Raw genomic sequence first — 24,054 nt, 5'->3', positions numbered from 1 at the left:
TAATTTTGGACCCTTTGGGCCCCTTATTCCTAAACTGTTGGGACCAAAACTCTCAAAATCAAACCCAACCTTCCTTTTATGGTCATACACCTTGTGTTTTAATTTCATAGATTTCTATTTATTTATACTAAAGTTATGGTGCGAAAACCAAGAATAATGCTTATTTGGGCCCCTTTTTTGCCCCTAATTCCTTAACTGTTGGGACCTCAACTCCCAAAATCAATCCCAACCTTCATTTTGTGGTCATAAACCTTGTGTTTAAATTTCATTGATTTCAAATTACTTAAACTAAAGTTAGAGTGCGAAAACTAAAAGTATTCGGACGACGACGATGACGACGACGCAGACGACGACGCCAACGTGACATCAATATACGACCAAAAAATTTTCAATTTTTGCGGTTGTATAAAAATGAATAGATTGATGCCCGATTTATATAATTCTGAGGCCCTCAATCGACACCAGAACGACGAAGCAGTGCATCTATTTTGGGTGGGCAAATATCAACTTTTTGATATGGGACGAGCTCTGAAGTCCCACGGCCCTAGCTTGTCTGGCAAAACAGCCGTTGGACATCAGAGTAATCTCGGACTACCCCAATTTGTACCAAATGAAAACTGGGCCAATAAAAAAGAATCTAAGTACATTTTTAGATTCAGCATATCAAAGAACCCCAGGATTCAATTTTTGTTAAAATCAAACTAAGTTTAATTTTGGACCCTTTGGACCTTAATGTAGACCAATTTGAAAACGGGACCAAAAATTAAGAATCTACATTCACAGTTAGATTCAGCATATCAAATAACCCCAATTATTCAATTTTTAATGAAATCAAACAAAGTTTAATTTCCTAAACTGTGGGGACCAAAACTCCCATAATCAATCCCAACCTTCTTTTTATGGTCATAAACCTTGTGTTTAAATTTCATAGATTTCTATTAGTTTATACTAAAGTTATGGTGCGAAAACCAAGAAAAATGCTTATTTGGGCCCTTTTTGGCCCCTAATTCCTAAACTGTTGGGACCAAAACTCCCAAAATCAATTCTAACCTTTCTTTTGTGTTCATAAACCTTGTTTAAATTTCATAGATTTCTACTTCCTTATATTAAAGTTTTTGTGCGAAAACCAAGAAAAATGCTTATTTGGGCCAGTTTTTGGCCCCTTATTCCTAAACTGTTGGGACCAAAACCCCCAAAATCAATCCCAACCTTCTTTTGTGGTCATAAACCTTGTGTTTAAATTTTATAGATTTATATTTACTTAAACTAAAGTTATAGTGCAACAAGAGGCTGTCACAACGACAGCAAACCGGATTTATTAACATTTATTTGTGTCCTGGCAAAATCACAAGAACCATTACTGATGAATGTGAAGTTAAAATCGCCAATATCAAATTTGACCTCCATTTTGTCATCAGTATCAACATATTAAAATTTGAAAAGCTTAGATTGAATGGTTCATGAGTAAATGCAACAACGTGAATGGAAACGCCATTTTACGATCTTTCAAGAACCATAACTCCTGAACGGTAAAAGTCAAAATCGTCATTATTGAACTTGACCTCTATTTTGTCATCAGTAACAACATATATAAATTTCAAAAGCTTTGGTTGAATGGTTCATGAGAAAATGCACGGACACGACTCGAAACACCATTTTTCAATCTTTCAAGAACCATAACTCCTGAACGGTAAAAATCAAAATCGCCATTATTGAACTTGACCTTCATTTAGTTGTCAGTAACAACATATTAAAATTTTAAAAGCTTTGGTTGAACGGTTCCTGAGTTAATGCACGGACATGACTGGAAACTCCATTTTTTAATCTTTCAAGAACCATAACTCCTGAACGGTAAAAGTCAAACTCGCCATTATTGAACTTGACCTTCATTTAGTTGTCAGTAACAACATATTAAAATTTTAAAAGCTTTGGTTGATCGGTTCATGAGTTTATGCACGTACACGACTGGAAACTCCATTTTTCAATCTTTCAAGAACCATAACTCCTGAACGGTAAAAGTAAAAATCGCCATTATTGAACTTGACCTTCATTTAGTTGTCAGTAACAACATATTAAAATTTTAAAAGCTTCGGTTGAACGGTTCATGAGTTAATGCACGGACAATATTTGATTCCCGCCCGCCCGCCCGCCCGCCCGCCGTACATCCCCAAATCAATAACCGACATTTTTGTCACAAAAATCCGGTTAAAAACCAATGTGTCTTTGGACGATGATGACGACGAGGCCAACGTCATACCAATATACGACAGCAAAATTTTGTGGTCATATAAAAATTTGTCAATAACAACCAATTCTCCAAATAGCAAAATGCATCAAGAAATGACATGCAAGAAAAACTGACAAGGTTCCTGATATATTTTGTTTGTTATCTCAATCATCCCCTGTAAATATTAGCTAGGTACAGGGATGTTGTATCTTTTAAATACCTTATAATAATTGCAAGGTAAACTTAAATACGCTACAACTGGTAATATTAGCTAGTTACAGGGTCTGGTAATAATGCCCAGGTACAGATTCTATAATAGAAGTTCCAGGGAATGTCTATGACAATTAACTGAAACAGTAACTTTGTTAACTTCCTTTCAAAAGTCTTCAAATAATGGTCTCTACTATAAATCTACATAGTATACTGCGATTGATGTGGTTAGTGATGTGCACTGGTTGAAGTTGGTCAGCTTTTCTGAGCATGTGTAGTGGTGAATATAATTGACAACGAGCCAACTGCCACACTTCATATGATACTGTAAACCATTGTATTGTTTAGCAGATATTTTGCAGGGGCGAATCCAGCCATTTTAAAAAAAAAAGGGGGGGTCCCAACCCATATATGCATGATAAAGGGGGGTTCCAACTATATATCCCCATTCAAATGCATTGATCGTCCTCCACTGCTTTGGTTTGCCAACCCTTTCTTTGCAATTCACAAATTTATTTGATGTAGTTAAGAATGGAAAATTAATTTTTTTCTACTCTTGTGAGTAGCACAAATTAATTTGTTTGCAGTCATCCACATTTGTGTGGCATGTATTGTGTTTGTTGCTTCTTTCTTTTATATGGTGTCATAAGCAGGTTTTTGGGTATCCAGAAAAACAATTTTAACATTTGGTCTTATGCATGGGAGAAGTCAAACTAAATAACTTGTAATATGTTCTGTTTTGTTCATTTTTTGTCCAAAAGATTTTGTTACTTTAAGTATGTGATTAGTAAATTCTTTGTTAGGGTATTATATCGGTATTTCAAAGTCTTCTTTTTTTTGTGTTCACTAATGAAAAACAAATAGTACTGAAATAAGAAAAGGAGATTATATTTAATTTTTTATTAACTTTTCTGTTAAATGTTTTTTACTTCTTTTTTTTTCAAATCCACTACAACTAACCATACATCACATGATTTATAACAATATATAATCACGGTATTTACAGTTATGATTGTTTAAGAAGCTTACAATGGTCAATATAAAACTGACTGTATGTAAACAGTGTATAATATAAATAGCAGACATATATAACTTACTCACAGCACATAGAAGAGTAAGACAATAATTATTGCACAAACATTTTGTGTCCTTTGTATGTTTTAAACAGTATATAAAAGTGATTAAATAATCAAAATAAATAAAGATAACCATTATTTCCTAGTAATAGTTTGGATATGAAAATGATATAAAACTATACAATGAAGATAGGAAAACACTATGAAATTTTATCACATACTTGGTCCATTGATTTTATCAAAATATAATTTTCACTCCTCTTTCACTAAAAATTCCAAGTATCACTAACACATCTTTTCTTATCACTCAAACATTTTGTCCATTCAAATAAAAAAAAATATAACAAAAAGTAACAAAATTATATTCAACAAAATATGAAAGAAGATAATGAAATAAATTCCGACAAAATGTGTACAACAAAAAATAAACATTACAGTTTCACCAAGGATTTTATCGTTAAGTTAAGTAAGTAAAGGTCAAACTTCAAACTTCATTTTGGTGTTTTTACGCAACAGTTTAATACAACGTTTTAATCATCATCTTCCTCATCCGATCGTCTGCTCCTCTTCGCTGGCATCATACCTCCAACCAATCCGTTGGCTGTATTAAACAGATTTATTGGTGTACTACCGTCTGTGATAAGGGTTGATTTCAGGCCAAGGGACTGCAACATACGGACCTGTTGGTCTGGTCCAGCTGAAGCCATGGTTGCCAAGGTATTTGCTCCAATAGCATCCACCATGTTCTTGAATTTTGTTGTTTCGATAGTTGACATTTCTTTTGATTTTGAAAGTTCCATGTCGTTCTGCTCTCTCACATATTTAAGTTCTGCCTCTCTGGCTTGTGTAAGTCTTTCTAATTCGGACTCCTACAAAGTCAACAAAGAATTTGAAGATATGATCTCAAACATTTGCATAACCTAGAGGTTTGGATGAGAATAATCAAGAATTCATTTTGTTAGACAAGTTTGGGTGGCCTTTGGCTGTTATCTACTCTTCAGTATGGCTGTTGTCTCTTTGACATATTTGACAAAACTTTCTAAAAGGTCAAGCTATGTGTTTTGTTAATTGTTGAAGGGCATATGGTTCCCAGTGGTGGTAACATCCTTATCCATTCGTCTCAATTTGAAATTATAGTAATTGACAATCTTTCAAAATCTCTTTATATTCATTATATTATATTATTTATATGCTGAGATATACTTTCTTTTTATAGATAGCAATATCCATGGATTCAAAAAATCTCTAGACAAGCCAATAGGAAATCTGAGGTTTTGTTGAACATTTAAATTTGTTATTTTTCTCTCCTGAGGAAATACACGAAAATAAGTATCCAGGGAATAATAATTAGTCCACAGTATGCATTATCTTTGGTATATAATTTTCAAAATCAATCTCAACCTTCCTTTTGTGGTCATAAATCTTATGTTAAAATGTCATAGATTTCTGTTCACTTATACTAAAGTTATTGTGCGAAAACAAAGAAAAATGCTTATTTGGGCCCTTTTTGGCACCTTATTCCTAAACTGTTGGGACCAAAATTTCCAAAATCAATCTCAACCTTCCTTTTATGGTCATAAACCTTGTTTTTAAATTTCATAGATTTCTATCTACTCATACTAAAGTTATAGTGCGAAAACTAAATGTCTTCGGACGTTGACGACGTTGACAACAATGTCGTACCAATATACGACCAAAAATTTTCAATTTTTGCAGTTGTATAATTAGTGAATGTTATATTCTGACAGAGCAACACATTTTTATACTTACTGCCTCAATCTTCATGGCCTGTGATTTCAGTTTGGCTTGATCTACAGCTGCCTCACCCTCAATCCTAGCAGCTTCAGCTCGGGACTGTGCCTCTGCTTTAGCCTGACCAGTACTTTCTACTGCAGCACTGTTTGCCTGTAGTTCTAACAATTGCTTCCTGGATTTCTCAGCTTCTGCTTCATCTGATATCTTTTGTCTCTCTAATCTTCCTTTAGCTTCCTGTTCTAATCTTTCTGCTTCATGCCTGAAAAAAATATATATTGATAAAACTCTTCACTTATATTCATCAATTTGTGTTTTGCAGATTACTTCCAATATAATTCTTATTTCTGGCATGAACTATCTAAATGATAAACACCAGCACAGATGAACAAACAAATCATGTACAGGTTCCCAACATTAGGGAGCAGGACCATTGCCATTTATAATGATAAGGTACTGAAGTCAGAATGGTGACCCATAGTAGTTAATCTTCATGTCATTTGGTCTCTGGTGGAGAATTGTTTCATTGGCAAATGAAACCATTTCTTCATTTTTATAAATGCCTTGTCATCTAAAATTGAACTGTGTTTTCATAACTACTTTGCAGTTTTCTCCTGTACAATAATTTGTGTGTTTTTATGATACCAGTAGAAGTTATTGTAGAGTTATCTACCTTGCAGCAGCTTCCTGTGAGTTTGTTGTGATTTCAATGGCCAGTTGTACAGACTTCTGTAAGGCATCTCTAGTTCTCTGATCTACAGGTTCTACAGACTGGATATCAATACTGGTGAATACCAAGTTGTTTTGTGGGAATTTGAAAACTTCACGCACTTTGTCTTTGTCATCAAAACCAAACACAGAAGATCTGATGATCCTAGCAGAATTCTGTAACATAATGCAGATTTCTTAATTTTGATTTTTTTTCTGTCCACAGTAGATAATTTTCAGTTTGTACTGATTATTTGTGATTGTATTTTTTATTCTATATGGCATAATATATTTTTTCTTCATTTAATAGGATTGATTCACTCCTTGCCCTGATGAGAAAAAATTATATTATGCAGTGATACATGTATAAACATAAGGTTTCGTATCTATCAATATGCCTCACGGAACATCAAAGGATATTCCAGAGTGGTTCTCTTACACTCTGGAGTTTTTAGCACCACCCCTGGATTTTGAGAAAAACCTGGAAATAATTCTTTAGTATAATTTTGAAAGACAATTTTTAGCTCATGTTTATTTGTTCATAAAATTATAATTCAAGGTTAAATTCTATGCCACTTTTGTCTCTGGTGGAGAGTACTCAAATTGCCAATCATACCACACATTTATTTTTATTTGCGCAATATTTATGAATATTTTCTCAACAGCTAAAACAATTTTTATATGCGTAATATTTATGAATAGAACAATAATTTTATGAGTTTGACCTATAAAAAAATTTCAGTGATAATGCATGTGTCTATTAAGATCTACACTTGTACAGATTATTAATCATACCTTGTGGAAATCATCAAACTGAACTTGAGCCACAGCTCCTCTAATCCGGGAGGCAATGGCCTTGCAGGCATCCCCAACAAAATCTGGTACACTGAAAATCTTAGATGCCTCTGTCTTATCTTCTTTATTTTTAATATCAAAGTGCCAGTTGTATGACAGCTGAAGTGACAACCTAGCGTGATCGGCTGTTTCTACGGTGATAATGTCAGTACAGAAATCAGGTCCAAGAAGTAAACACAATGATTTGATAACGTTTTGTTTCTTTGGTTTACCTCCAGAGAGACTAAGCTGTGTGAATTGTTCATCTGGACCCAACATAACTAATTCTGGACCAAACACAACTCTATAAAGGAAAGAAAATTACAAGTGGTATTATTTCTATGTAACTAACTACTGTGCAATCATTACAACTTGTTTGATACTAATTTTGTTGGATTTCAAGGGTAATGATTAAATTTGTGAATTATAAGTTTTCAATAAAATCTAAATTTTACCAAAATTGTCTGGATCATTCAACAATTATCAAAGATTTACATAAAGAACTTTGTTTGTTTCTTTTTAGATATTTGATTCCAGTTTCAGCAAAATTTGCCATACCACAGTGGTCAGATTTAATTAATTGAGAAAGCAGGAGTAACCATAAAGAACCATTGATATTCAGCAGGAAAACTGGCATTTCTTGTTGATTAAGATTGATGTCTAACTTACTTGGAACCCGCTGAGTTTGAACTCGCAACCTTAAATTAAAAGATTGTGATGATTGTATATGAACCTCTTAGCCCATTAGGCCACTAAAGCCCTGAAGAAGTTGGTTTACAATGTGTACTTTCTACTCAATCAATATTCATAGATTGTTATGAATCAAATGACTAGCCTGATTCTGCTCATGGCCTGTTGGATATGGGAATGTATACACTGAGTATGAAACACTATTTACCTGGCTTTCTTTTCTTTATAATCATAAATCTGTACTGCAGCATTGTGTGGAACTCTGAATGTGACAACACGAGTCTTGTCGCGTGGTTTGGATGAATCACTTGATTTGGACCTATCACTCCTGTCTGCCATAGGGTCTTTTCCTTGGGCAAGAAGGGTCTCAACTGCAGGAGGAAGTTCTTTGGCCCATAATTCCTCATCTTGGTTTAACATATAGGTTTCTCCAGTTACAGCTCTGACCTATAATATGTATAATGTTAATCTTAGTCAAAACTTCACTAGTGTAAAGACAATATCAAACGTTGATGGATGATGGGAGATGTTACTATTTAAATGGTTTGTGTGTTCTCTCAATAATGATATACAGTACCCAGTGTATTTTAAAAAACATAACAATACATCAAATCTTAATTCATAATTTTTGGTCAAAATAGAGATCCCCGGTGTTTCATAACATACACAAAATTCTCGGAATTGTTCAGTTACAAAATAGGTTGTTTTTTGTTTAACAAAATTCATGAAAAAATCCTCACTTCAAAAAATAACTTCATTTTGCTAAATATTCCATTTAAAAAAGATTTTTTATCTTTCTTTTGAATTTAAAAAAAAAATGAATTTGTTATTGTTGATTTCAAGTTTTAATGTTAGTATATATATATATATGTGTAACACCAACCTTTCCAGTTTTAATATCTCTGACATAGATTCCCTCATTTTCGTCCAATGGGATTGCAGTTCTCTTCATGATGACCTCGACCTCTACAGGTGGTACATATTCTGCTGGTCCCCTGATCATCCATTTATCTCCTGGTTTCCTTTCAACATCCTTAAATAAAAAGTTTGATAATAAATAACTTTGTTGTCACAAAAAATCTTTCCCAACAGAATCTTGATTTTGTAAATCTTGTTTTGACTATCTTTTTATGTGCTAGTATGAAATGAAATGACTTCTGAAGACTTAAACTGATAGTATTTATAAAACTACCAACAGTTCTACATTAAAAAGCAGCCATAAAAGTATAAAGTTGAAATGAAAAACTTGTTAGTGCAAAAACTTAAGTCAATAAGCATGGTAAATGCACTGAGAAAAACTTTGTCAAAGGACTGAACTTGTACTTCATGAAAAATATTTTATTGCTCATGCAGAGATAGAACCCCTTTGAAGCTACATTAAGGCTATTATATGTTGTAAACTCAAAATAAATCATCTTTAAAGCCAGATTAAGTACACAGAAAACAAGTATCTATTAGTAAAGGAGTTTGATGAAATGTGTATTGAAATTTGAATGAATAGAAATCTCAAACATGTAAGTCTTGAAAATGTAAAAAATGAAAATACTATTATGTTCAAGCAGATATTTTGAAGTCATTAAAAAATTTGTAATGTGTTGAACATTTGAATTTGTAGTTCACCTGTACCCACAAAACCCATGAAGGTTGGTATCAAACGAATGATAGAGTATTGCTTCTTAATGTCCAGTGGCAAGTATTACATAGATATTGGGACCAATAAAAGGCTAATGAGATATGAATAATAGATGACAGCATGAAAATAACTGATTTATTTTGTATCAAGAATTTGTTCTTGAAAATAAAGCTTATTAATATTTATTATGTAGAAAATAACTTATTCAAATCCTTGATTTTAAAATTTCTTTTGAAAACTTGAACAAAAGATTATTAAAATAATATATTCAAACAACATTGAATTTTTAAATATCTATTTACAAAGCGAAGTCACTGTGACTTACTTTTGTATAAACAGTATAGGAGTCTCCCAATGGAATTGAGGTTGAAATATGAACCTAATATAAAGCATACTTATGTTATTGAAGCACACATTATAAGAAATCTTTTGTTATTATTTAGTACATTTATACAAATTGTAGCACTTTGCAATGCAAACAGCTGAATTACATATCATTCAGGAAATTTACAAATTAACAACTAAATTATGTTTTGAAAAAGTTAAATGTCTTTGTTTATTGAACTATAAATAATTTGTTCTTTTTTCATTGTCTTTAATTAATCGATCTAGTTTCAAATAAAAAGCATGGTTTGTTTTCATGATTCCCTTTAATGATGAGAAAAAACACTGGACAATTTAAGGCATTAGCAAAACACATTAGTAAAACACATTAGCAAAACAGGGATTAAAGGACAAACACACATTAAAAACACTAGATAATCAAAGAAAGCACTTCCTATTCTGAAGCAGCTAGCACATTACTTATATCTAATGTGTATGACAAGAATCACAGTTAGATCAAAGCACTGAAAGCATTAAGTGCACTTGCTGACTTACTTTTTCATCAGGCTGAAATAAACAAAAAGGTAATATTCACCTTTTCTCTTCTCTGCTTTACACTTTAATGTTATTTGACATTTTACCATTTCAGAATCTACCAGTAATGCATTTTGGGTAAAAACAAATTAAAAATGCCAAAAATGCAATTTGTTTTTCCAGAAAATAATGGATTTCCAACCAAAGGTGTAATGTACACTTTACTTAGGTGTTTGAACAGCTTAAAAATACCTTAGAGTCGCTTAGATCCTGAAATGGCAAATCAGTCACAGAGAGACAGACAGAATTAACATAAGCAGACTTTTAATATTATGGTATGCAACAAAATATTAACATGCAGAGTAAATAAATGTTATACAACAAAACAATCTAATCTTTTGACATAACTTTGAAAAATATATGTTCACTGCATAGTGTACTGAATTTAAACACTTCTATAAACCAGATGCTTCGCAGGCGCAGCTTTATACGACCGCAGAGGTTGAACCCTGAACAGTTGGGGCAAGTATGGACACAACATTTAAGCTTCATACAGCTCTGAATTTAGATTGTGATTAAATAGTTGACACAACATAGGTTTCTGACACAGAATGAATGTGGTCTAAGAACTTAAACTTAAAAAGTTAAAAATTTTAAATTGGACATTTACCTATAATGGTCCAATATCCAAAATCTTAATACATGGTTAGATTCAGCAGATCATAAAACCCCAAGAATTCAATTTTAGATAAAAACAAATAATGTTCAATTTTAGACCCTTCAGACCTCAATGTGGACCAATTTGATAACTGGGCGCAAATATTAAAAATCTAAATACATGGTTAGTTTTAGCATATTGAAGAACCCCATATATTCAATTTTTGTTGAAATCAAACAAAGTTTAATTTTTGACCATTTGGACCTTATAGTCATGAAACGAGTGACTAGTGAAAAATAATGTTTATCCAATTCTTGAACCAATGCATGTATATATTATAAACTAAGTCTTCTGTGCACGATTTTATCATTTTTTACGCAAATATATTGTAGAATCATCAATTTTTTCTCTCTGTCTGTTAAGATTTAAAAAATATGGCTGGCTCGAAGTTAACCGATTGTTACCTTATATTAAACAAACAACAAAAAAGCATGGGTATTGAGCTTGTGTTTAACATGTACAATCAGATAATTGTTTATTTTAAAGACAAATCCATGCGAATTACAATCACTGGATTTTTATGAGGAGGGTCACGCTAAGGTCACTATGCATATGGAAAATATGTCCGCAAATTGCTTCCTGGAAGCAAGCAATTAAAAAAAAAGTAAACTTCTTCTAAATGTGGACAAATTAAAGAATTTTCTTCAGAAAAAAGTATATGTGCATAAGTTATATAATGAAAACTATCCATTTAGTTATAAAAACATATGCACATTTTATTTTAATTTGAAGTTTCAATTTGAAAACGGGACAATACTGTGCAATTGAATATTTCTTGTTATTGCGCAAAACTGTAATTGAAAATTTCTTGCTATTGCGCAAAATTGTGCAATTGAAGATTTCTTGCTATTGCACAATACTGTGCAATTGAAAATTTCTTGCTATTGCACAATACTGTGCAATTGAAGATTTCTTGCTATTGCACAATATTGTGCAATTGAATTTTTTTTGCTATTGCACAATACTTAATATAATAATTTTGGACCCTGATTTGGACCAACTTGAAAACTGGGCCCATAGTACATGTTTAGATTCAGCATATCAAAGAACCCCAAGAATTCAATTTTTGTTAAAATCAAGCTAAATTAAATTTTGAACCCATTGGACCTTAATGTAGACCAATTTGAAAACAGGACAAACAATTAAGAATCTGAATACACGGTCAGATTTGGCATATCAGAGAACCCAAATAATACATTTTTGATGAAATTAAACAAAGTTTAATTTTGGACCCTTGTGGCCCCTAATCCGTTGGGACCAAAACTCCTAAAATCAATCCCAACCTTACCTTTTGTGGTCATAACCCTTGTGTTAAAATTTCATAGATTTCTATTAACTTATACTAAAGTTATTGTGCAAAAACCAAGAAAAATGCCTACTTGGGACCTGTTTTTTGCCCCTAATTCCTAAACTGTTGGGACAAAAACTCTCCCAAAATCAATCCCAACCTTCCTTTTGTGGTCATAGACCTTATGTTAAATTTTCATAGATTTCTGTTTACTTAAACTAGTTATTGTGTGCGAAAACCCAAGAAAAATGCTTATGTAGGCCCTTTTTGGCCCCTAATTCCTAAACTGTTTGGACCAAAACTTCCAAAATCAATCCCAACCTTCCATTTATGGTCATAAACCTTGTGTTTAAATTTCATAGATTTCTATCTAACACTACAGTTATAGTGCAAAAACCAAATGTCTTCGGACGATGACGACAATGACGACGACAATGCCAACGTCATACCAATATATGACCAAAACAATTTCAATTTTTGTGATCGTATAAAAAGGCGTAACTATTATAGTCAAGGCTTGTTTTTATTTTTTTTTATTTTAGCATTAGTTTGTCTTGTTGTCTTCTTTCAATGCTATTTCTTTGAATTACAAACCAAACCAGATTCCCATCATTAATAAATAAGTGCTTTTGAAATTATTTCAAAGTTGTTTCAAATTCAAGACCTTTTTATTCAACAATCATGATAATATTCAGAGAGCATGCAAGAAATATAGAAATAGTCAACATCAAGACACATGATGCAAAAATGAATTGACCGTGTAGTCAGCTATAAAAGGCACAGAAAAAACAATGTAAAACAATTCAAACGAGAAAATAAACGGCCTTAATTATTTATGTTACTTTTTGTCTCTCTGCATCATGTGCACCAAAAGTGTGTTTCTCTGCAATTGAATGAGAAATAAACATGAAATTCAGTCTCTTTTTTGATTTTTTTCTTTGTTTTGTTTTTTGTAGTCATCATAGTCATGCTTTTTAGGAAATTTATGTTTTATTGAGGGAAATGCAGTGACCTGATAAAACCAACCTTCTATCTACAAGTAACTGACAAACTGTATCATACAAAGCTGACTTATACCCTGTTAGATGGGCAGACACAGCTGTAATCTTTGTTAAATATATTCCAGCTACCTAGGAGGCTTATACGACCAAGACACGAATATCAATTTATGTCTTTCCAGATTTTTTTTTTCAAATAGGCAAAAAACTTACAGCATCTGTATCTTTGAATGATTCTGTAGCTCTGAGTATAACTCCTTCATCTTCTCCCAGTACATAGACATTCTGGATTCCTCTCTCAAATCGTTCTCCAGGTAACAAAAAGAAGGAACACTCACCCTACCAAAAATACATTGAAATTAGTAATACTGCTACATGTACCAAATATTTCTTTCTTTCTAATTTTGAAGTACACACCAAGTTTGCATTATTTTCACAGTTCCCACAGTTAAGTAAAAATTGACATTGAATATTGTATTATAATCATGATAATAGAATAAATAAAGGGGTAAATTCCCTTGAAACAAATTTTCACCATACCTTGACTAATTTCTTTCTACCAAGTTGTGGTCTGCCATGCTCATCTGAAGGATCAAGGATAATACAGTATTGTCTGCTGGTTAATGTGGTAATATTCACAACTCCAACAACCTGAGGAAAAAATAAAGTTGTGTACATTAAAGTCAGAAGCTAGACATTGGTATCATTCCATAAATAAATGACTTTTAATGTTCCTTACCGGTATTTAAAATTAAGGTAAATCATTTGTCAATCATGGTTATCGAAAATGATCCCTGTGCAATCAACTGAGGTTCTAGAGATTAAAACAAGGAAAAAGGTTACCAATTTTTTTCAGAGATAGTTTTTAAGGATAAGTCTTTTTCAGACAATTTTGTACAATCTATAATTACATTTTCTATAAAACTTTGCATAAGATTGACACTTTTCCCGATCATTTTGTAATGCAAAAGTATAAATGGTTCCAGATTACCAGCTGGTTTTCAGTAATGGGAAACATAAGATTTACTGGTATGTACATATACAGTAGGGTAATATTGATCTGACACATAGAACATATGGCTGTAGCCTCATTATCTGTTATTATACACCATAGAGATACATACCTCTTCATACACATTAGGTATGTGTGTTTCTGTGTCTGTCATTTTGATCAGCCATTCCTCTCCATTCTTTCTTGTTACACCAAAGTCATCTTTAAAAGTTCTCAATGACCTCATATGAAGGGCTTTCTGCAAGATGTGAAAGAAAATATTTAATAACTTTAATATACATATTTCCTCCAAACATATTGAGAATGATCAATTAAATTAGGAGTACTGTATATTTTTTGTGTGATTTACTCTTTATTCTATAGGGTTTTCTCCTCTCAATAACATGTATTATAGATAGTAACCTTTTTTAACGTATCGTAGGATCTTGCCTAAACAAACATCAAATGCCATCTATTTTTTTCTAAATTAAAATTTACCTAAATTTTGTGCTGGTACAATAATGTGCTTATATAATTTCACTGTAAATTTGATTTTTTTACTTTCATGTTTCCACAAAAAGACATTTTATGCACCCTCTACAGCCTCTTTACCTTATCTGTTAGAACATAGGCGTTGACAACATCCACAACTTCTTCATAAGCTCCTGGGAGGTAAGCTCCAGTCTTCTTCACCAGCCATTCCTCACCAGTTACCCTAGCAACACCTTGTCTGTCAATAGTCTCTTTCCTGGCCCTCAGTCTAATGGCCTGGTTAGGTCTAATGACTGTGGCTCTGACAGTCTCCTCAATAACAACCTCTTTCCTTGGGATATATGTTCCTGGTCCTTCAAATAGCCACTCATCCCCAGCTGTTCTCTTTTCCTCATCGTCATCTTCAAAGTCTAGAATAGCTCTGAGCCGAAGGGCTGAGTTGGCTGCTACCACTTTCAAGGGAGTTACAACCTATAAACAAAAAGGGAGATAATAAAATTTGCTGCTAACACTTTTCACGTTATATAAACTAGGCCTAATATTATGAGTATCAAAAAATGAAAAGAAGATTTAAATCATACATTGTTAACCTTGAAGATACTAGTTTAACTATCAAACAAGTCATTATAATTTGGAGAACGACATTTAAAGGTGTGTGATATCAAGTAAAACGTCTAAGACATCTTACTTCCTTGTCACTCTACTGATCAATGTTGATTTAATAACAAATCTTAAATGTTACCTGTACTGGATAGACAATGATAGAAACAAGACCTTGTAAACATATGATTACTTCCTTTTCAATTTCAATTTTACAAATTTTGTTTTCTTCCTCCTGGATGATTTTCTCATGCATATGTAACGAAACCAAGACTATTTAAGTTTCAAAAAAGTCAATTTTCTCAGATCTCATTCAAACTATATCTGTGAATATTTCAAAAGCAGATGTTATCATCTGACTAGCAGATAAATGCTTACAAAATCCCTTGCAATGGAGCAATTATGCCAGATTTTGCGATTTTCATTGAATAAGGTATACATGGTATACGAAATATTTTGGTGGTGATTGTTATGGTGGATTCAACCATTTTATCAATACATTTGCATGTTAACTTTTATATAGGAGGAATTTATTTGGACAATTTTGTTCTATCCAAGAAAATAAGCAAAAATTTACACCCTGCGAAAATAAGTGCCATACGGTAATACATGAAAACAAAGTGTAGCATAATGGTACATCATACTTGTTTTAGTATTTCCCCAGGGTACAGTGGGAAAGGATCCTGTGCCAATCTTATCTCCTGGTCAGCATGTACAAGTTTGGCCTGTCCACTTTCGTCAAAGACAACTTTACATTCTTTGTCTTTCAGTACTGGGTTTTCAATAATACAATAATGCCTTGGGGGGACAGTGATCATACGCTCTGGTCCATATACAACTCTGTAAGTAAAATTGCACATATGATACACGTTTTACAGTAGCTTTTCCCTTTGGATTACAATAATAGCTTAGAGAAATGTAAGAATAATAATTTATTGTATCTATGATGAGTTTATTTAAACATGTAAAAAAAACCTTCAAATATAATTTTCATTAACTATAAACAATTTCTTCATTCTGTGAATTAAAAATGGCAGAATAATATTAAGAATTGTTCATTGTATATAATGAACACTAGTAGTGATTACACATGGCCTTACATTAAAAAGAAAGGTCTATGGAACTTTTTCTAGTTCTGTATTATCAAGGTTCCGATCAAACATATGTCCAAGATATGTAGGTGGTCCTTTTGTTACGTGGAAGCACTCTATAGAAAAATTCCTTACCTTTCATTGTCTTGTCTAATGAAGGTCTGTGGACCTATCTCTAGTCTTGTGATGTTAAGATTTTGGTCCAATACATGTAGATAGTAATATGGTGGTATTCTGTAGATAGGCTCATCGGCTGATCTCCTTGGTGCGGACATGATGATGGTGGATGTATTACAATATTATCTATAATTAAAAATATTTTATCATTTAGACATTTTGTCATGTCATATGTGACACCATTCAGAACATCTGCTAGGTTTAGCTTTGACAGGACTGTTTTGTACATGAATTCAAAGAGAACACATGTCAACTGTGACTTGTTAAATTTGAGCAGATTTAAAAAAAAAAGAAGATGTGGTATGATTGCAAATGAGACAACTCTCCACAAGACCAAAATGACCCACAAATTAACAACTAAAGGTCACCTTACAGCCTTCAACAATGAGCAAAACGCATACCGTGTAGTCAGCTATAAAAGGCACAGAAAAAACAATGTAAAACAATTCAAACGAGAAAATAAACGGCCTTAATTATTTATGTTACTTTTTGTCTCTCTGCATCATGTGCATCAAAAGTGTGTTTCTCTGCAAATTACCATAAAATAAAAACATAAATCTCATGAATATAGATGTCTTAATACAAATGAAAATTTATGCATGTAGCTTTTAGAAAAAATAATATAAAAGTTTATTTCCAAGAGTCACCAATGCTAAGATATACAGTGTCTTGATAATCTACATAAGTCTGAGATCAACAAGTAACATTATGCATTGGCCAATACTATATATTTGGACTGAATGACCTAAATAACCCCAGGCTCTATTGCATTAACATAAAAAGAAGATGACAGATGAAGAGTGGGATATGTCATTTTATCTATCTATATGATATCCTAGATAGTATCTAATGTAAATACCTAATATTAAACCTATAAAATCCATAAGAAGTCATAAATTTTAAAAGGCAAAGAAAAATTGTGAAATATACCTTACATTTGTTTTTACTTAATTCAGCATTAATTTTTGTCCTGCATTTTGAACCTCACTTTAATTTTCAGTTAAGAATACAGGGGAAAAAATAAATGCATCATATCTTTTGCCTAATTTGATAAAAATGTGTGAAAAATTATGCATACATATATATATTTATTATGTCAAGAGCTTACCTGAAAAAATGCTGACGCTAATGAATGGATTTACAGGTTGGTTGGATACAAGCCAAACATAATATTCACAATAAGTACACTTTGACCTTCTCGAGCTAATCAATATATACCCAACCAAGCGTTCAAGTTATTTACTAGGATATATATACATATTGATTTTAGTGATTATAATTTGACATACACATAATAATAATCATGTTTAAATCACCATGTGACAATACATGGTGTGCCTATTATATTTGTTAAAATAAAACATGTTATATGTTGAATTGGAATGAAAAAATAGGAAATAGTCAAGGTTTTTATTTCCATTCGTATTAAATTGATTCCTTGAGCTATCTTTATTTGCTATTATTTCATTGGGTAAAATCAGCTATGTCATGGCCTTGCATTATTAATGTATTAAAAAAAATCATTTTCCGTCTACCAGATAAATTGTTTTGTACCTTTCATGATGAGTGGTAAACTTTAAGCAATTAATCAGCTTGAGAAAAAATGTATTTACAGTCATATTTTGCCTAAAATAAAATCACAGTAATTTTTTTTTATGAGAAATCTAGCTTAAGCTACTATTAAAATTAGAAATTTTACTTTGAAGCATTATCAAGTTGGAATATAAATATTTCAAGTTCATCAATTCAAATTTTTTTCTTAAATTTAATCCTACTACAATTTGTCGAAAATTAGTAACTAAACTTACAAAAATTTACTTTCAGTTGGTAACTTGTTCCAGAGTGCTGACAAATAATCCATGTAGGTCAAATGCTACATGCTTGGTTACATTATAACTTTAAATAGTTGAAGAAATGTGTGTAGCTACCATCTAAACATTTTGTTAAATAATTTACTCACACAAAAGCTCTCCAATTTATGCCTAATAAAAATGCTGGCTCAAACAAATATCTGACCTTAGTCAGCACTGTGGTGCAATTCTAACAGTAAAGTCTAAAAATAGAAATGGGGATTTCACAACCAGCTTACCTATTTGCATGTACGTCAATTGGATTTCTCATTTAGTGCTGGTTATGACAAGTTACTGTTTATGTAATCAAATTGATTTTGGTTTACAAGTACTGAGATAATAGTCAAAACTAATAGTGTTTACAACAAAATTTTATCCATATAAAAAATATCTTTATAATGTAAACATTTTGTACTATTCAGTTGACATAAGATAAACATTAACATAGTACAATCCCTTTTTTGTTTTTTTGAGAAGGAATATAATTATGATTAAACTAATTAAAACAGTTCCCCAGGAGAGGACTGTTAAAACTTAAAATCTCTCCTGGGTTAACAGTGAAAAAAAAACTATAACTAATTCATATATATATATAAAAAAAACTATAACTAATTCATATTTATTTCAAAATAAATTTTAAAGATGACGCTTTTTTAGAAAAGATTTTTATTTTCAGTTGTAAAGAGAATTGTTTGACTGAATGAAAGATTGTGCATAGTTTTCATAGGTTCTATATGGGAAGTCTTTAAAAATATAGACAATTTCATTAAGAAAAGAAATGTCATTATTCATAAATTATGAGTAAAAATTTTATATTCAAAATATGTTAATCATGGTTGGCAGAGTTTTGACCATATCAGTAGTAACTAACTTTATACAGCAAGGTCAATAATGATATAACATCTCCCACCAGATCTGATTTTTAATGCATACCTGGGTGTGCATTTTCTTTATCATAATTAGAATTGCTGAAATTGAAATTGCTTTTTTACTGCAAGGTCAAAACCTAATTAAATTATGATTAAAGGCCAATCCTGAACATGTGTGAATTATATTGAAGTTAATGTGGTACTAGTAGGACAATTCTCATTTATTCAATTCTGACACATTAATTGTTGTCATGAAAATGATGTTTTAAATGAATTTAGCTCCTAGATGTGTGCCTGATTTTCACATATGTTATTCCTTGACCAGTTATCTTCAAACCCTATCTTAGATTTCTCAAAACATCAACAGAACAAATTTATACCCAATTAAGCCTTAAGCATTAAAGGGAAACTTCGCAAAAAAATCAAAAATTGATATTATGTTTATTCTGTATAAAAATGCTCAAATTCATAGGTATTAAAGTTTTATTCTGCTAGATAAGAGATCACCATCGATTTTAAATTTAGTGTATCAATTCTCTCCGGTCGGCCATTTTGTCACCTTGTCCGATTTGCAGTCGCGATATGTCTAAGGACCAGAACTACAGTAACCCGATGTAGTCGTAATTGCGTGTCGATATCTCGTCAATCGTACGGTTGTTTTATCCGACTAGTTAACTTGATACGGAAAATTTTCTTTTTTTTTTAATAACCATGATCTGTTATTTTAAGACTGATAATATAGGAATTAGTGAAAAGGTCAAAATTTCAAATCATAAATAAGTCTTCCGTGAAACTTGAATTGTTTTCGGCAATCTAATTAGTTCATAATTCTTTTATGTAATAAACTTTATTCAAATAAATTAGGATCTTCGCTCCACTGATCACCCGCATGGCTAAAGGTATTACTCCCAAAGGTATTGTAGGGGGTGTGAGGTGACACGTCCAGGTATTCAAGCGATTTCCTGTCGAGTTTGCAAATTCATGCATCGTTTCACTTCTTAGTGTATTGATAAGTGTACACGGCCGATAACTTATAACTTTCCATTTTGAACTATTAGGTGTATAATATACATCTCTATCTTGCGTGTCCGAAAGTGATATAATATATAGTCATTACTAAACATATACGCTTGTTTATGAATAACATTTCTGGTTAAAAGAAAATTATTTATAAAAATATAAATAATACCAAAAAAAAACCAACAGATCTGATGAAATAAAAAAAAAAAATCCAAGAGTAAATTTGGTAAAATGTAATATATACTCGTTGTCAATGGTGAAGGACAGATTGGAACATACCAGAAATATATTGATTTAAAAAAAGGTACGCACTAGTCGACCATTCGTATATACGACTGGATTCTAAGTTACGGAACTATAGCGCAAATTAATTATATATACATTTATACATAGAACATAAGAAAGAATAATATATTTTGCGTAAATTGGGGTAAAAGTTTTGTAAAATGAAAAGTCCACGTATGCCAACAGTAAGTAATCATCAAATGTCGATAGATTATTGTATACCAAACGAAGAAGGAGAAGAAGAAGAGATTTAAACACAGGTCGATATATAACTTTATTTGGCTCATCGAAGTTATGGACATTTATAATTCAATTAGATTGTTCTCGAAAAAAGGAAGAAATTCGTCTTCGTCACAATTGTTCCAAAATGCATACGCCACTGGAAGTACACTTATACCGAGGGATGTGAATATTTTCCGGGAAAACTATAGAGTATCAAAGTTTCAAATCAATTTCGGGATTTATTTTTTCTCTAGATATTTAAAGAAACTGCTTGTCCGCTTTAGTGGTATTCTTGCCAGTTGAAACAGACTTATAATTACATTAAAAAATAGGGAAGGATGACATTAAATTCGTTGTCTTTTTTTATACATCGTTGGTCAAATAGCTAAAGTATTATATATAGTTACGGTGTGAGACGAAGAGTATTTTAAGAAGGACATATTCCCGATTATGTATAAATTTTGTTGATGTTTTTCGCACTTGAAAAGCATATCTGTTCGTAATTTGTCGATTCCATTCCAATTAGATCCTTTAATTTCCTGTCAATTTTTTTAAACATTTTTCTTTTTAAATATCTGAAGTCTTCATGTGTTGTCAGATTTAAAATATTTTGATGAGCACATTAATTTCTAAATAGGTAATTAAAGATCACTTTGGATGGACTAAAATATATAATTGCAATTGTTAATGATCTGTTTGAAATATTTAAGGCTGCCGATCCTTATTTGAAATAGTACAATTGTTAGTTCATAAACTCGTGTTTAGAAGGCTATTTTTATTTATAAATTCTTCAATTAAAATAATTCAGTGTTTTATCGTTACTAAAGTAATCAAAAGTCATAATTCATTAAAAAGTGATCTTAAGCAAAATATAAAAATATACAACAGCTATCCAGTTATTGTGCGATCTTATTATTCCCGTTAATTAATTTTAATTTTTTTTTTTACATTCATGTGTCTGAAATTTTGTCGGAGTCCCGTTTACAATTATGTTGTTCACACCTGAATGCCAGTGAACTGTGACGCCTAGATTTCACTGAATGAGGATCAAAGGATTAGAATTACATAATGCTAATCTTTTAATTACCTTGAGTTAACCTACGCATTCAACATTCTTTAGGTGTCACAAAACAATACACATTTTATTTCCACCGTACAAGCAAGTGAAAATGTTTGCTGTAATGAAGCAAAAACGTCAGAATACAAACATGTATTTTTAATACACTATTGATCATGTCAATTTCATATGTTTGTTTAAAGTATTTGTACAAAACAAATCATAAAAATGTTCTATGTATGAATTAATTTTATTATTAAAATTCGTTTAAAATATCCACACGATCTAATTTTAAAAGTTGCATGGCTATCACTTATTTTTCGTTGGTTAATAGCTACACCAAAAGTCGTCGATGCGCTTTAAATCGCGTAATTAGATTGTTAACGAACAACACTTAAATGAGATATTTTCACTCCCGGCATGCATCAAAGACTTAAACTACGTCACATAAGTCAGGAAGCTTCAAGAAATAAAATTAATAATTCCCAATTTTCTTCTTTATTAGATTTCATATCAAAATAAAACTTGGTGAATATGTTTTTTATGGTATTATGAACATAATAAGATGATAAGTGAAAAATCGCGAATTATCCCTTTAAGCCTTAAGCACTACAGATTTGAGACCTTTTTCATGATATCATCTCATGACAAATTGTCTTCAGTACCAACATGGGCTAATCCTCATGATCATAGAGTCATTGTCGAAGGCAATACAGTGACCTATAGACAGATGACAACAAGATGACCACTTTAAGTGCCGTTTACATGTTACACTGACAGTTAGAGTCAAGTTAGAGGCAACAGGTTACAACCCTTGACTGGGAATAAAATTGAAATTTCCTAAAATGAAACTTTGACAGAAAATCTTTCTTCAAATTATTTGTTTCTTTTTAAAACTACATACACCTGTACATTGTGCAGCTATGACCATTGTGTCATCATTCAGACACTGTTGAAGAAAGAAATGGGAACACACATTTAAAACAGGAATAACTGCCATAGAGCTATTCATAGACACTGGCTTTAAAAACTAATTTACATAATAAACATATTTAACAAAGAGACACATCCATTCTCTATGACACTAACTACCTTCAACTCTCATTTGCATCCCAACATTCACCAACTTTTATTATCGCTAAGGCCTTTGTTACTCTCTTGACTTTCTAACACATTAAATCGTCATTCATCTCCAAATCACAATAGTCATGACTCATGATAGTATAGGGACAGAATATTAACAAAAAGAAACATAAATTATACTGCTTCAGACATGTCAAAGTTCTAATTAGAAATGATTACAGTTAAATAATCGACAATAACTTTTATTTTGAGTTCACATATATATCCTCCGCTCATTTTTCAAACTATTAAGATTGCATTGTGACATCACAATAGACATCTTTCGAGTCGCGATACATTTCTGTCAAAAACTTTGGTTTTAGTGAACATCATTCTTGCGTTTAGGAGCGTTGTCACTTTCGTTCCAATGTTGAGCGTGTGGTTGGAAAACTATAAAGCCATATTATACGAATTGTTCAGCAAATCGAATCCTCAAAATTGTCTTTCAGCACAGCTGTCCTTGTGATTAAGTATACATACAGAACAATTAGGGTCGTAATAGGGAGTGTATCTGCACGGAAGAACGTAAAATAAAATTGCCATTGCACAATGAACGAACAATTAAAAAGTTCTTGCACATTGATAATTTTACCGATTTGATGACCATTTATAGTGCAGGGATACAGGGATACAGTCGATCCAATCTATCTGGTAAATGAAGTTACAAAGGCGCGCATAATTGACGAGTATTTCCTGTGAAGGACAAACTCGAAAGTGGTCTGTTTTTCGATGTGAGCCAAGGCTCTTAGTTGAAGGCCGTGCATTGATCTAACATAATGGTTTACTTTTATAAATTGTTATTTGGATGGAGAGTTGTCTCATTGGCACTCACATCACATCTTCCTATATCTATTAATTTCCATTGAAAAAAGCATGCATATAGTACGAATTCATATGACGTACGAAAGCATTTTATCTGACCATGTATATACATGTAGTAAAATGATACTGCGACACAAAGTTTTAGGAAAACCGACAACTTCAGCAAGTGCCAAGTTACTTTCGGTTTCATTTTGCTGTGACAGGGTGTATCATGCTATGACATTATGCCAGACATTCGAGTCAATGGTTGTAAATACTTCAAACGTTTACTAAACTGCTTACCTTGTCGAGGTTGAACTTTTTTGACTTTGTTCTGACCAGTCCAGTTAACACTATTTTCACCTGTTTCCGGTTTTACCGCAGTGTAGGCGTGGTTTTACTGGGCCAATCAATGCATCAAGTAGTTATTTTTAGAAATTACAACACAGGGGAAATCCCGATTCATGGTTACCCAAGAGCTTTAA

The 24,054-nt window shown here is 31.9% G+C and overlaps 1 protein-coding gene across 10 annotated transcripts; it reads right to left on the bottom strand.

Annotated features, from left to right (window-relative positions):
* Positions 1-3,322: 3,322 nt before the first annotated feature.
* Positions 3,323-23,988, bottom strand: LOC139528091 (major vault protein-like). 10 transcript variants are annotated; one of them, XM_071323905.1, is made up of 14 exons: positions 23,873-23,988; positions 16,302-16,469; positions 15,720-15,915; positions 14,596-14,946; positions 14,117-14,242; positions 13,533-13,643; positions 13,206-13,331; positions 10,010-10,021; positions 8,381-8,530; positions 7,706-7,944; positions 6,769-7,111; positions 5,939-6,150; positions 5,284-5,527; positions 3,323-4,382 (listed from the first exon to the last, which is right to left on the bottom strand). In XM_071323905.1, exons 2-14 carry the CDS (start codon positions 16,439-16,441, stop codon positions 4,044-4,046), a joined length of 2,589 nt encoding a protein of 862 aa, XP_071180006.1. In that variant the 5' UTR covers positions 16,442-16,469; positions 23,873-23,988; the 3' UTR covers positions 3,323-4,043. The 10 variants fall into 10 exon arrangements, with proteins under 10 accessions (XP_071180006.1, XP_071180009.1, XP_071180007.1 ...); XM_071323908.1 differs by having other exon boundaries at positions 23,866-23,980; XM_071323906.1 differs by lacking the exon at positions 23,873-23,988 and adding an exon at positions 18,304-18,409.
* Between the last annotated feature and the right edge of the window lie 66 nt (positions 23,989-24,054).

The sequence above is a fragment of the Mytilus edulis genome, chromosome 6, assembly GCF_963676685.1.
Source record: "Mytilus edulis chromosome 6, xbMytEdul2.2, whole genome shotgun sequence".
Taxonomy (NCBI): Eukaryota; Metazoa; Mollusca; class Bivalvia; order Mytilida; family Mytilidae; genus Mytilus; species Mytilus edulis.
Note: the sequence above shows the minus strand (reverse complement) of the source record. Positions and strands in the feature narration are given on the sequence as shown.

What these genes read in the sequence shown, in the direction of transcription:
- LOC139528091 (XM_071323905.1), bottom strand. Translation starts at nt 16,441, where the DNA reads ATGTCCGCACCAAGGAGATCAGCCGATGAGCCTATCTACAGAATACCA. An exon ending in GTAGAAAGAAATTAGTCAAG is followed by an intron (nt 13,332 to 13,532) that starts GTATGGTGAAAA and finishes TATTTTTGGTAG; the next exon opens with GGTGAGTGTTCCTTCTTTTT. An exon ending in TATAAAGAAAAGAAAGCCAG is followed by an intron (nt 7,112 to 7,705) that starts GTAAATAGTGTT and finishes TTTCCTTTATAG; the next exon opens with AGTTGTGTTTGGTCCAGAAT.